This window comes from Corythoichthys intestinalis, chromosome 8 (assembly GCF_030265065.1).
Source record: "Corythoichthys intestinalis isolate RoL2023-P3 chromosome 8, ASM3026506v1, whole genome shotgun sequence".
NCBI lineage: Eukaryota > Metazoa > Chordata > Actinopteri > Syngnathiformes > Syngnathidae > Corythoichthys > Corythoichthys intestinalis.
The window spans coordinates 53,049,550-53,063,968 of NC_080402.1; the positions used below are offsets into that span (position 1 = coordinate 53,049,550).

General features: G+C 37.0%; 1 protein-coding gene across 1 annotated transcript in view; it reads right to left on the minus strand.

Moving 5' to 3' along the window:
• Positions 1–1,455: 1,455 nt before the first annotated feature.
• Positions 1,456–14,419, minus strand: part of LOC130920329 (ribosomal protein S6 kinase beta-2-like) — a 42,352-nt gene continuing 29,388 nt past the window's right edge. Inside the window, 6 exon segments of the mRNA XM_057843449.1 lie at positions 1,456–5,653; positions 5,655–5,796; positions 7,083–7,106; positions 7,108–7,190; positions 12,153–12,260; positions 12,359–12,436. Coding sequence (XP_057699432.1) covers positions 5,615–5,653; positions 5,655–5,796; positions 7,083–7,106; positions 7,108–7,190; positions 12,153–12,260; positions 12,359–12,436 — 474 coding nt within the window. The 3' untranslated portion in view covers positions 1,456–5,614.

A 14,419-nucleotide genomic window follows, 5' to 3' on the forward strand; every position in this document is an offset into this window, starting at 1 on the left:
TGTTAATGCCATCTTGTTGATTTATTGTTATAATAAACAAATACAGTGCTTATTTACCGTATGTTGAATGTATATATCCATCTTGTGTCTTATCTTTCCATTCCAACAATAATTCACAGAAAAATATGGCATATTTTAGATGGTTTGAATTGCGATTAATTGCGATTAATTACGATTACTTAATTTTTAAGCTGTAATTAACTCGATTAAAAATTTTAATCGTTTGACAGCCCTAATATATATATATATATACATATGGCGGAAAACACAGAAAAGACTGATAAAGCTGTTTCTGCCCTTGCACTCCTCTTTAAAAGAAACTGCTGTATTTTAACCCAAAACAACTGTTGTTTGATAGAACAATATGTTCTTATGCTGCCATAGCAGATTCATGGCGGATTAAGCCCCCGAATATTTTCAATATGCCCGTTTTACCCTGAAAACCCCCGTTTACAGACGTCGCGCAACGGCTTTTGTTTCAACCCAGCCATGAAACGAAGGTAACTAATTATATTTATTATTCATTTATTTAATTTATTATTATTCACCCGAGGGTTTTCCGCCATGTATATTAAGAGTGTGACAATATCTCGATACAGCGATATATCGTGATATTTTGCAACCCGATGGGTTATCGATATGCTCCCGCCAAGAATCGATACTTTTATTTAACATATTGGCCATACAATGGAGTATGGATGCTGTAAACTGCTCAATGTTTGTTGAGCAATTCCTTGGCGGTCCACTAGGGGCGCTCGGGAGTGGCGGTGAGGGTAAAGTGCGCACAAGTTGTCTAGAGAAGAAGAGAGGACGCTCCAAGTGGGTTGAAAAAATAAAAAAGCTCCGTGAGAACGGTGGAGGAAAAAATGAGAAAAATATTGCTACAAATCACACATGGGGACACACTTTAGATTTTACACCAACAAGAAAGGAAGTAAGGTGAACAAGGACTTTGCTGTATGCAAGAATTGTCTAAGAAAAATAAGTTTCACTGGGAGCTGGTGACATAGTGGACACTGGAGTTTGTGAGCTGCGCTTTCATCACTTGAGGTAAGAAAGTTTTGCAATGTAATTGACTTTTTAATTTAAATGTATTATTTTGATGACATTTGGTGTTGAATGATATAAAATAAACCAGGACCCTAAACTGGATGAAAATGAATATCGAACAAGCCCACATGAATTTACCGATTTATTTGAGAACCAATTTCCATCTAGTATACTACACAAACTGTTACTGTCATTTTGATACAATAAGCTATAAAAATGGTTTGAAAAGTTATAAAGTGATGTGTGATGTAATTAATGTCGCCTACATATTAAAAATAGGTAATTATTGATGTAGCCTACATATTAAAAATAGGTAATTATTGAATTTTTAATTTCTATACATTCAATTCATATTTTTTCATATTTTTTTAAATTCAATACTTCCAACACAAAAAAAAAAAATCAGGATTTTTTTCAGGAAACGCTATGAAGTAGCTAATATTTTTTGTTTTATTTTGTTGTTTTTAAGGTGAGGAAGACTGTGACTGAGCAAGTCTGACATCTTAAATGCTGAAGCAGATAGCGGAAGTGCTCAAACCAAGCAACAAAGTTCATATACAAAGAAAAGACCCACCAATTTTATCATTGCCCCACTCCAAGCTCAACTGCTGACACCTACGGCACTTTTTATTTATTTATTTTTTTAAAAATTTAAAACTTTAAAGAAATTAAGGGTGCCATTCATCATGATCTCTCCAAGCGATATCAGTGGTCGTGGTTCGTTTCCTCTATATGTGCAGGGGCACAATTTGCAGTAGATTTATATTTTACAGCAATGTTGCACAGAAAAGGTGTCACTGTTTAATAAATGACTTAAACAGTATTTTTTCTATTTTCAAATATTTTTTTCTCTCGTTTCAACAGTTGTATCGTAGAATGTCATGTATCCAATTTCTGACCAATATATCAATAATCGCTGTATCGTGATATAATCGTTATCGTGAGCCTTGTATCGCGAATCGTATCGTATCGTGAGGTGCCCTGAGGTTCCCACTCCTAATGTATATAGATATATATGGCGGAAAACACTATACATCACAATACATCATTCGAAAACTTAAAATCTAAATTTTCTGGGGGAAGAAAAATTTTGAATAGGGGGGCATTTTAGAAAAAAAAAAATTCTTTTTAAATAGCATGGAAGGATGGACGGACGGACGGACGGATTTGCCGCCTCCAATAAAATTAAAAACAAAATTTAAAACAGTATTAAAATCATCTTTTGTTTTACAATCGATTTTACAAATAAGGAAATATTTATTATTTTGCCTCATCTACATCAAATTATAATCAATAGAAGAATTTATCGTAATGCTTCGTCGTAGCTCCCAGCTATGTAAAGTGCGTAGCCGCTCACATGTACCTTACCCCAACGTAATATTTGCGACTTTTTCTCGCTTTCTCATTTTTATACATTCAAGCTTCATCTACACCCAGTGAACGTGTGTTCTCCACTGCAGGAGACACTATCTGTCCAGAACGCTCACGCTTACTGCTTGAGTAGGCAGATATGATAATCATTTTCCACAACAAAAACTTTGATTTTTTTACTGCACCCGCTGCTAATCTGTAAAGGTTTTACAAGTTGTTTTTTTTTGTTTAGTTTTTTTCTTGATATTGTGCACCAGGTTACCCATTAGCGGGAGCTCAATAACATTTAAAAATATATGTAGCATAAGCCACTCTAAAACATAGGCTAAGGAATATCTTTGTAAAAGTGCACTCCTGTATAAAGAAACTTCATCTTATTCAAGTTCAAAGACTTACCATATTGGCCCGAATATATAAGACGGCCCTGATTAAAAGACGACCCCCTCTTTTTCAAGGCTCAAGTTTGAAAAAAGATTTTTTGAACACCAAATTAATTTTTATACAGAAAAAATTACAGTACATCTGAAACATGATTATAACAATATATTTGAGGGAAAAAGCATGTTATTTTGCCTCATTCAAATCTTAATATCTGAAGAATCGGAATCGGCACCTTTCAAACTAAATTTCTCCAGCCTCCTGTAGAACCAATGCCAAGGCAAAGGGTAGCAATCGGAAAACGAATAATTTTATTTAAAAAATTACACTGCTGGCCAAAGGTATTGGCACCCCTGCAATTCTGTCAGATAAAGCTCCATTTCTCCCAGATAATGACTGCAATTACAAATGCTTTGGTAGCAATATCTTGCCTGCAATGAAAAACCACAAAAGGGAATGAAAAAAAAAACACTTCAAAAAGCACTACAAAATGGTTTGAGAGAAAGCACTGGAGACTTCTAAAGTGGCCAGCAATGAGTCCAGACCTGAATCCCATAGAACACCTGTGCAAAGATCTGAAAATGGCAGTTTGGAGAAGGCACCCTTCAAATCTCACAGACCTGGAACAGTTGGCCTAAGAAGAAAGGTCTAAAATTCCAGCAGAGCATTGTAAGAAACTTATTGATGAATACCGGAAGCAGTTGTTCGCAGTTATTTTGTCTAAAGATTGTGCTACCAAGTATTAGGCTGACGATGCCAATACATTAGTCCGGCCCATTTTTGGAGTTTTGTGTAAAAACGTTTTTGGGTTTTTTTTCCCATTTTTTGATTTTTCAGCCAAAAAAAATGCTTTCGGCACATCCCAAATATATACATATGCACACACCCACACACACTGTAATGGCTCTTGTAGAATCACATTTTAAAATTTTGGGTGTAGACATGTGCCGATCACCGGTTTCAAGGTATACTGTGGTATGGAAACGTCACAATTTCAAAATCGCAAACATTTTCCGTCATACCATCCCTACAGTATTACCTATTATTTATGTCCCCAAAATACAGGGAGAAACCCCTCGCTTGCAGCTGTAAGGCTCAACCCTCTGGTGCTCAGTTTCAGTGAGTCAGCTGTGCTACATGATGGCTGGAGGAAGTGAAACTCCTGAACTTTTTCCCCCATCGAAGAAAACGAAATTGCTGGTATGGGAATACTTCGACTACAAAAAAGTTACAGAGGGCCGCGGCTTAGCTAATTTGTTTTGAAAAATAAAAATCCTGTTCACAGGAAACCTTGATATTTTTGCTTAAGGTTATCATACAGTCAGAATCTCAAACCGACACATGCCTAGTAGGGTGTTTTGGCTCGCTCAGTCAAAAAGGTTCTCCACCACTGGGTTAGAGAGTTCCAAAGTCGGACAGAATGACTAAACGCCCTGGAACAGAAGGTAGTAAGACGGATACAAGTGACACAGAGGTGGAGGGTAGAACAGGAGAAAAGAGGTCCATTGGTGTGTGAATATGTGCGTGAAACGGTAAATGTGTGCTAATGTAAAGCGCTTTGGGCATGGTAACCATGTAGCTAAATGCGCTATATAAGTACTCTCCATTTATCATTTCTTTTGGTTTGATTTAACAGTTACATTTTTGTTTAAAAATGAAAATATGCAACATGCATACCATTATGATAAGCTTTTGAAAGAAAGAAAAAAAAATCTAAGCTGTCGTGGTCACCAAAGAAACTTTGAAAGAAACAAGCACGATCCAAATTGTAGCAATTGTTTTTTATTCACTAGTCAGTGATATGACAGTGGTATAACTCAAAAAAATTTAAATCAAATTGTCTCCACTCTGTTATATATATATATCCACTCAGTATATATAACTTAACACAATCAACACCAGCTATGCAGATATATAGCTTATGATAACACTGTAGCAAACAGGTAGACATGTCAAAATTAAAAAAAAAAAAATTATCATATCATAAATACAGTACCTTGAAGAGTAGAGCACAAATTATGACTGTGCATCGTGGGTACAGGTCTCTTTATTGCATAATTATTCTCTTATCAAATTCTTGCATTTTATCTTGACGGCATTTCAAAAAAGGCAACACTGTTAATCAGGGATAGGTGGTTAGAGGTTATGTGAAATGGAAGCCAACATCAATAAACAATTTGAAAGAAGTGTGTTGCTAACAAGCCTAATTTTTAATTTAAAATAATTGCATTTGAATTAAAAAAAAAAAAAAAAAAAATGTTAATACACTACCTCTACTTGTTGCAACGTGGGAAATGGTTACTACTTCGTCAAGTTTGTTTCCTATGCCTACACAAAACTCATCTACCATGCAAGCAGGTCTCCAAAACCACATGCCCGGAGAGAAGCATTGTTTTGTTATTTTCTTGTTATTTTTTCTTTTGTTTTTTTTTTGTTGTTTTTTTTTTTGTCCAATGGTCAATTAATCATATCTGCATTTGTTAAATGCTGATGTTGTATTAACAAATTACAACCATTTGTTCATACATCCATATTTTATAGTGTTCTATGTTATGTACTGTAATTACATTATACAGTCAAAAATAACTTAAGACTACATGTGATTGTCTCATTTTTGCATGTGCATACTGGAAACATTGCATTTTACATCCGTTTACAGATTACAGTCAACCTTTCGATGTGTGAATCCATAAAGTAAGCCACCCCCCACCCCGCCTAAAAAAACAATGCATAAAACAAAAATATCATTTTGTACCAACCCCCTTAAAGAAAACTGAAACAGTCAACCTGAACAGGCCTAGAAGTGCAGCCCTCTTCATCTGCGGTGCCCATCCTCCTTTTTGTTTCTGGCCATTTCTGGTTTTAATAGGCATACTGGCAGGTCCGTTCTCCAGTGGCACGGAGGGAGGAGTTACTGGGAAAGATGTGGGAGAAAAATGTCCTGGTTCTCTATCAATATTTGACTTGAAAGGGCCAGCAGGGGAAAATTTTAGAGGACTGAAAATAAAAATAACAAACAGTGGAAGGATTCACTATGATTTTACAATTATGGTGTATAAACGATTTTTTTTAATGTGGAAAAACATTTTTAACAGGATTAATACTAACATTTTATTGAACAAAGTACTGGTAAATTTAACCTTAATATCCAAAATTCAAAAAAGAAAGGAAAAAAACATTATATTGAATAATAAAAGTGCTTTTTTAAGAGAGGAGGGTTGCTCTTAGCCAAGAATGAAGTGAACATTTTTGCTCCAAAAATAAATAAAAGTTTCCAACTATTTCGAATGAACATTGATAGACGAGCACATATTGTAGCGTGTACTGGGACAACGCCAACTTGGTGATAATACACACTCAGCAGGAAAACAGTACATTATTTTCAATTAATTACACCCGCCTGGACGCCACAAACTAAGTTACAAAAAACAAACAAAAAAAAAAAAAAGAGTTAAGAGGATGCTCATCGTTATCATTAGGCTAATGTTAACGCCAACGTGAAAGCTATGCTAACGCTACGAGTTACATTTAGTGTGTGATGATCACTTAGCACAGACCTTTTAAGGCTCAAGCAACATTGCATATTCTCTCTGGCCAAGATAAAACAAATCTTACTATGTGTGCAAGCCTTGAGAGGAGAGGACACTGGCACACAAGTTGGGGGTACCATAATGAAATTTATTGGATTTATGAGATAAATTCTATATTTTTATTTTTTTTTATATGCCGTTTTATACGCATTAAGCACTTCAATACACATAATTTTTTCACTCTAAATTGCTTCTCAAGCAGTCTTATGCCGTTTTATTCGCATTAAGTACTTCAATACACATAATTCTTAAGCAATTAAGGCAGCATCTGAGCAATTAGAAACTGCCATCAGTGACATGTTCCGATACATTTGCTTACTGGAAAAGTGTGAATGGTAAAACAAAAAGTACTATATGTCCTGAGCTATTTAACAGATCTAAATGTAAATACCATGAAATCCAAGCTGAAGGGAAAAAAACTGCCAACCTTACTCAATAAAAAATTTCACAACAACAATATATTTGCTCTTTGCAGCATGATGCAAATACTGTATGTAATTGTGCATATCAGCTGAATTTCTAACTGAATGCTTCAATGTATGTGTTTCATATTTCAAAACGTGAACTGTAAACACTTCAAAATTGAGCTAATGTAAAAAAATCCATGAACATGATTTCGGTACTTGAAAGAAAATCCACCAAAACCAATTTCAAGAGTTTAAAGCTGGGCATAAAACTTGCATTGTGCATTACCTGTTGGTTGTGCCTGGGCTACTGTCGGCGAACAGGCCTCACTCGAGGTTCAAAGGAGAAACCTTCTTTTAAACTTTCCAGGACTGAAGGAGCCACGTAGGTGAAACCCTGAATGAAATCCCATCACAGGCTCATATTAGAATGTCACTCTTTACTACTTGAAGGGAACCTCGGACTTCAAGACTGGTAGGCTCTAATAAGCCACAATTGTTCTCTTTTACTAAATATGCTATGAGAAACACATAAAATATTGCCATTGATTTAAAAATGAATAATATTTTGTACATGTTTTGACCTACGGAGGGCGCCACGTTTTAAGCGCGCAATGGACGCTCGGGGTGAGGACGTAGATTGTCACTGTCACTCGAGGAATACTACCAGGTTACGGCAATTTCTTCTACGCGCCGAGACGTCCAACACATACGCTCATCTGCTAAAAGCGGCGAGTACTATTTGTGTTTTTATTGAGTCTTTTATTAGCTTTTCACTGCCTCGAAATACGTTTTGCATGTTTTTCCCTCTCATACTTTTAAGCATCGTTTTCTTGTGGTAGGTTTAAGCAAGATTGTTGATCTGTTGACCATATTAGTCACGTAGCATATTTAAACCACCCTTATTTGATATTAATACATTGAAGTATTTTCTTAAGGCATCTTTAGTATGTTCTGTCTGTATGCATCTAAACAATACAAGCTGAAATTGCATAGTAGTACCCAAATTCGCCTCTTGTAGGACATTTTGCCGGTCGGTGTAGCACATTTTGACAGAACAAACTCTAGTCTCGTCTTTCCTGTTCATTTTGCTTTTGCTGCTCGTTTTGTGAAATATCTACAGTGCTGTCATGCTCATTAATGTTCCTCTCTGGTTCAAATTGAAAGGGTTAAACAGATGAAATGTTTATGTCGCTGGAGTCATACTCTGGAAGTCCAGCAGCGTAACCATGTGACGTCATTGCCCTGCAACGTCTACAAATTTTATAAAAACCAAAACATCAGGAGGGGTTTCAATATCAAATTATTTTAACATTATTCTAATTACTTTTTTAGACCGCAAGGCTGCGTGACCTCACCATCGTAAACCGGAAGTGGGCCAATATAGAAGCGCCCTCGCATACAACCTATGTTAGTACTGCTTGTTTTCTGCTGGTAACCTTTCAAAAGATAACATGTCGGGTAAACACTGCTGCTATGGAACTTGTAGAAACCACTGTAGACATTACGACATATGAAAGATGTTTCTTCGTACGTTTCCCCAAGCCGAAAACTCAAGAGGAAAAAACTGTGAAGAATGGATCAATTTGTGCGGACGTCCATAAGACCAGTTTAACGCCAGCAAGGTGAAGACATTCACCTTCATAAGCAGTAAACATTTCGTTGGCAGCCATGGTCCTACAGATCCATTGCCTGCCACAGCCTGCGCCGAAGAGGTAAGCCATTTTGATATTTATGGTAATTTTTTGGCGTGGCGTTTTGCCGTGCTGCTTCTGACAATGAATGACCTGGAAAAAAAATTTAAATGGTATCTGACTTAAAGATGTCCTGATCCGATATTTGGATTGGATCGAACACCGATATGGGCAAAAAAATGCGCATAGGTGTCGGATCGGCCGACGCGGAAAAATTCCGATCCAGACTTCCGATCCAGTTTTTTTTTCCCGGGTTTTCCAGCACACCGATTTACATAATCCATTCCAGTTTTTGCTTCGGTTTCCCTAAAATCCGGCCCGCATTTTACGGCACACCTTCAACAAACTACATTACCGTCTCACAATTTACCGAGAGACTTTATCGATAAAAATGTCAGCTGTGTGGCATCATTTCACCTTAAAGGACAACAAAGACGAAGAGGCAGAGTGCAACATATGCCACAATAAAGTCAAGCGTGGTGGTAAAGCTGTAAGAAGTTTTAATACAACCAACCTAATCAAGCATTTAGCGAAACACCACCACAAACAATATAAGCAGTATGTTAAAAAAACCGAAGACAAAAAGAAAGGTCCTACGCAACTAACACTGGCAGAAACTATTCTATGCGTGACAAACTGGCACTCGACAGTCCCAAAGCCCAGGGAATAACAAGAGTCATTGCCAAAGAATTCATTCTGGATGACGAGCCATTGTCTCTCGTGGGTAAAGACGCACCATCCAACATTTAGAACCAAGGTACAACATACCCAGCCGTCATTACATCCTTGAGCAATTCGGCCGTGGAAGATTCGAGAGCGATTCACAAACATCCAAATTCCGATTATTGAAATATGTCAAGTAAAGCGGAACAAATACACAGCGCGGTCTTCGGGACGCAATGAGAAACTGACTGCATTGCGTCCCGAAAGTAAACATCATGCTTGTCATTGGCCCGGGTAATGCCAATGCTCAACTCACCGCTTTAGCTCAACTCATGCCGCTGGATAAAAAACACAATACCTGACTGCTGCTGACAGCCACTACAAACTACGTCAATGTCGTTTTACTGGAGATAATAGATATCATATGAATATAGAACTAGATGCAAAACGACAGACTCGACTGCGTTAGCAAAATTGCAAGTATTGAAAACTAAATGCGTTAGTAAACAGCCGCCATCTTAAAGCAGAAGACTTCCCTAGTAGGCTGTTGTGAACCTTTCAAGCGAACCTAATTAACTTTTTATCTAAAATACTCCTAAATCAGCAAAATCTTGACTTGAATGTATCTTCAGAACAGTTTTAAAACTTTCACATGTCGAAAGTAGACAGAAGGGAAATTATGGAATAACGGGAGCAATTTTAACATTTTTAACAGTTGATTCGCAAAATTACATGAATTGAATGTAGTTTAAAGCTGCTGATACAGAATGGGGACTTGAGTATTTTATTTACTGTTTTAAAATGTTAAAAGCATCTAATAGCTTGGGGGGTTTGTGGGATTTTCCACTGAGGTTGTTTGTGTGTTTTGTTTTTTTAAGACAGTTTACAATATTATTTGCACGTTTTACTGACTGACTATGCTATTTCTGTTTGTTATTTATAATTTTGTGTTTGTCACTGAATAAACAGGTCAGTTTCTTGTTACCAACCGTTGTGTGTTATTCAAACTCACCTAATTCAGCTGGCTAGTTGTTATCAAGAGTACTAAAACCCTTTTCAAAATGAGTCTGACAACTAAGTAAGAGGCTAAATAACTTTAAACTTTAATACATGCTCAGATAGGCCGGTATCGGTATCGGCCAGTATCGTATCGGATCAGAAGTGCAAAACAATATCGGTATCAGATCGGAAGTGCAAAAACCTGGATCGGGACATCCCTAATCTGACTGCCACTGTTGTTACCTTTTCTGTTGTAAAGAAACAACTTTAGTAAGGGGAAGTGTAAATTAATATAATTAAGATCTGTTATTAATGAAAAAATTAAAAGTGTTCGTTGGCTGTCACTGAGCAGCATTTGCGATCGCTACACAAAAATAGCAATATAAATTACCCCCAAGAATGGTCAGAGACGTAAGACAACCAGAGGATATAATATATAAGAAAGACAGGGCATATAGTGATGAAGGATAGATTGTTGAAACAGGAGAATGTCATTGTCAGTTGTGTAAGGCAATGCACACAAGAAAAAGGTGTCTATAAAAAAAAGCTACCTCAGGATTGTCTTTTTCGGGCCTCCACACTCAGGCCATCTCTAACTGAACATTTGGATGTTCTTTCACATTTTTACCAGCAAATTTGGCACCAGGGACATCGTTTTAGGACAGAATTGGTAGATTTAGCTCAGTAATCATCTCGTTCGTACACTATTTAGATGTATTTAGCATGAGTGACAAACACGAGCTTGACCCTCTATTAGTGCAAGCACTAAAGCATTAATTAATATCTACTTTTAGAACTGATATGATCTAGTTAATTAGACCAACAAAATTGTTTTCTGTACCATTTTGCAACATAACTCAATGAGCAACAGGTATTTAGCCAGTAATACCTATGATACGGTTAACTTCTCCCCCCCCCCCCCCCCCCCCCCCAAACCTGTCGTTAATAGCTGCCAAGACATGGAGAATAGGAATCCTGAGAGTCCTTCTGGTCTGAAAAGTTTTAATGTGGGAGTTTGACATACTTCCATTGTGGTTGTTCATTATGTTTTATTTATTAACTCACCCATGCCACAACTGACCTTACCCAGGTAAATGCAGGACATTTCCTATGGTTAAAGCAGGACCCTCACAAATAACATAGTACTCATCTCAATTTTGTCTTTTTCATTTTAAGTGGGCCAAATCAATTATATTTTAAGAACACTAATGAAAATTGCTTCTGTAATTACATTCTTTTAAAAAGCCATGTAACTTGCTATGATTCAAGGTTTTGAACAGGCGTGATACTGGTGTGTGGCCACAGGTACAAATCTGATGTTGCTCACAGAGGTCCTCAGTGTGCTCAGACACATGAACAATTAGACGGAACATGATTGGCACCCCTGGTGTAAGTAACCTTCATATGAAAGACGGCAAAGTTTTGACTGGGATATACCGTATTTTTCGGACTATAAATCGCACTTTTTTTCATAGTGTGGCTGCGGGTGCGACTCCAGATACTCTGGAGTGAATTATGTGTGAAATTATTAACACATTATGATATCATTTCACATGTTATTTTGGTGTTTTGGAGTGACACTGATGGTTTGGTAAACTTGTTAGCATGTTCTTTATGCTACAGTTATCTGATTAACTCCTAATAGCTATGTTACGTTAACATGCCGGCCACGTTCGCATTTCGTTGTTCATGTTGTTCATTTTGTTGTATCATGTAACATTATCATACTGTACACTTATTAAGCATGTTGTTCTCTATTGTATTTTTATTTTAAATTGCCTTTCAAGGTGACATATCTGTTCTATGTGTTGGATTTTATCAGTAAATTTCCCCCAAAATTACGACTTATTCTACAGTGCGACTTACATGTTTTTTTTCCTCTTTGTTGGGCATTTTATAGCTGGTGCGACTTATACTCAGGTGCGACTTATAGTCTGAAAAATACGGTAATTAAGACAAGTTTTTGATACGCTTTTTTGTCCCATCTCCATCTAACTACTCACAGCAAAAGTAAGCTCTTCACTCCGGCCAAGTGATGTATCGTCTGGACTGTCCACTGGTGTCTGTCTGGTAAACCTTGTATCAAACTGGCTCACATCCTCATCGGAACGCTACATGGACAGATAAAAAATTGAATGCAAAAGAATTCAAGAGATTAGGGATCTGAAGTTAATGAGACGTGACAACAGCCAAATGTCAAATGTTTTACCAGCTTTGGCTTGTATGGTGGCTCAACTCTCCTAGCTAGCAGGTCGGCCCACTTTATTTGTTTGAAGAATGGATGTACCTTTAGGTGAAAAACACAAAGAAACATGAATTACATTTCACACTTAAATTGTCTCATTCGATGTTTATTTTGGCTGCCATACATTATTCATCCCGGCAACCCTTTAATGTTCATTTAGACCAGTGCTTCTCAATTATTTTCTGTTACGCCCCCCCCCCAAGGAAGACGTAAATGTTTCGCGCCCCCCCAACTCTCTGCCGCCACTGTAAATAGTATCATTTGTCTATAATATTCCTATTATAAGTACGCCTCAGCCTAACTGTGTCCTTTTTTTCTATTAAAGAAAAAAAGTAACATAGATCAACTTATAATAAAGTATAACTTTATTAACATTGTTTTGCTTGTAACAGAAAAGACAACGCGTACCAATTTGCCTGAAGTAAAAATAAATTAATAAATAAAAAAGCCACATCCAAACTGTAAAAATACACTCAAGGTACATTTTTGACCATTTGATACTGAAAAATAAAATGTAATAAAATCAGTAAATAATAACAAATTCAAATTGATTAGAAACATTTACTCTTCAAGACAACATGCCAAAAAAATTTGACCGAAAAAAACAAAACTGAATAGAAGGGGGGGGGGGAGTGTCTTTGGACAGAAGGAAAGTTTTTATTTTCGCTGATTCACCACAGTGCTCACTGGTTTACTGATATAACACTGACAAAGCGGGACGATTGTGACAATTGGCAATATTCGGCACGTTTTCGCAGAAAAATAATCAAGCGGCTTATCAATGAGATTGAGATCTAATGTCTTACGTGGCGTCTTAACTGATTTGGCTTCAGACTCTCCGCTATAATCATTTTTAGACTCAGCAAACAGTGGTCTTTCCTCATTTCCCACTGTATTAAAAGTCAAAGCCAAAAGGCAAACAGCCCGAAAAAAGCGTATTCTCGGCGCCCGAGGGAGAACCGTAGGTGAGGGCGGTGGTCGTGACGATCCCAAGCCGAAAACGCCACTTCTCGGCCGGACACGTGAGAACCGGAGAAGACAGTGGGTCACTGCGTGAATCCAGCTCTACATGAGTCTCTTCCGTGTGCTCTTGCTTACCTTCAAAAATACTGCACGCACTTTGAAAATGAGAGCGCCACTGCCACCCACGGAGTGGATGTGCAAGTACACTTTATTCTAGTACGGCCAAAAAAAAAAAAAAAGCATGTTCCCCGAGGTCACTCGCGCCACACCCTGGCATCGCGCCCCACCATTTCAGAAGTACTGATTTAGACAAAACTATTGGAATTGCAGGGACAATTCAATTGTTTTTTATGTATACTGAAGACATTTGGGTGAAAGAACACATTTTAAAAATACGAAACTACTTCCAAAACCAATTAATTTCATAAGTTGAGGTACCACTGACTCAGTAACGTGCGGTGAGGTTCATGGTTGGTGAGGCACTGACTCCTATAGTGTCAGATTTCCAAATATATAAACCAAAAAGGGTAGCTTATTCAATTGGCTACTGGTTATTTCATATCTCATCAGCATTCTTCACAAAACACGCACACACGGTACATATTATCGATACGTAAAAGTAAGAAAATAACATGCATTTGCTCTACACCCTCAATGTGTTGGCCGTCGCAATTCTATAATTCATGCAACATAAATGAGAGTAAAGAGTGGTGTACAAAACCACACCTTTAGTGAAATATTCAGTTGTTTTTAAAACTTTTATTTCTGATACTTTAATCAATTTATTACAGATTGCTAAACAAAAAGTGTGAAAAGAAAAAGAATATTTTATTTAAGGCCAAAATTTAGTTTTTAAATATTCTATTGTATTTTTCTTAGTCTAAGCTCTTTTTTTTTTTTTTTTTTTTTTTTTTTTTTTTAAAGAAGATTAAATGAAAACTTTTTGTGGTCTTGCGCCTGTCCTTCACCACAAAAACCGCCGTTACTTTGGGAGGGCATAGGTTTGGTCTCAACATTCGTAGGGACGATATAACAGCATAACCTGCATGTAGGTACACTTTT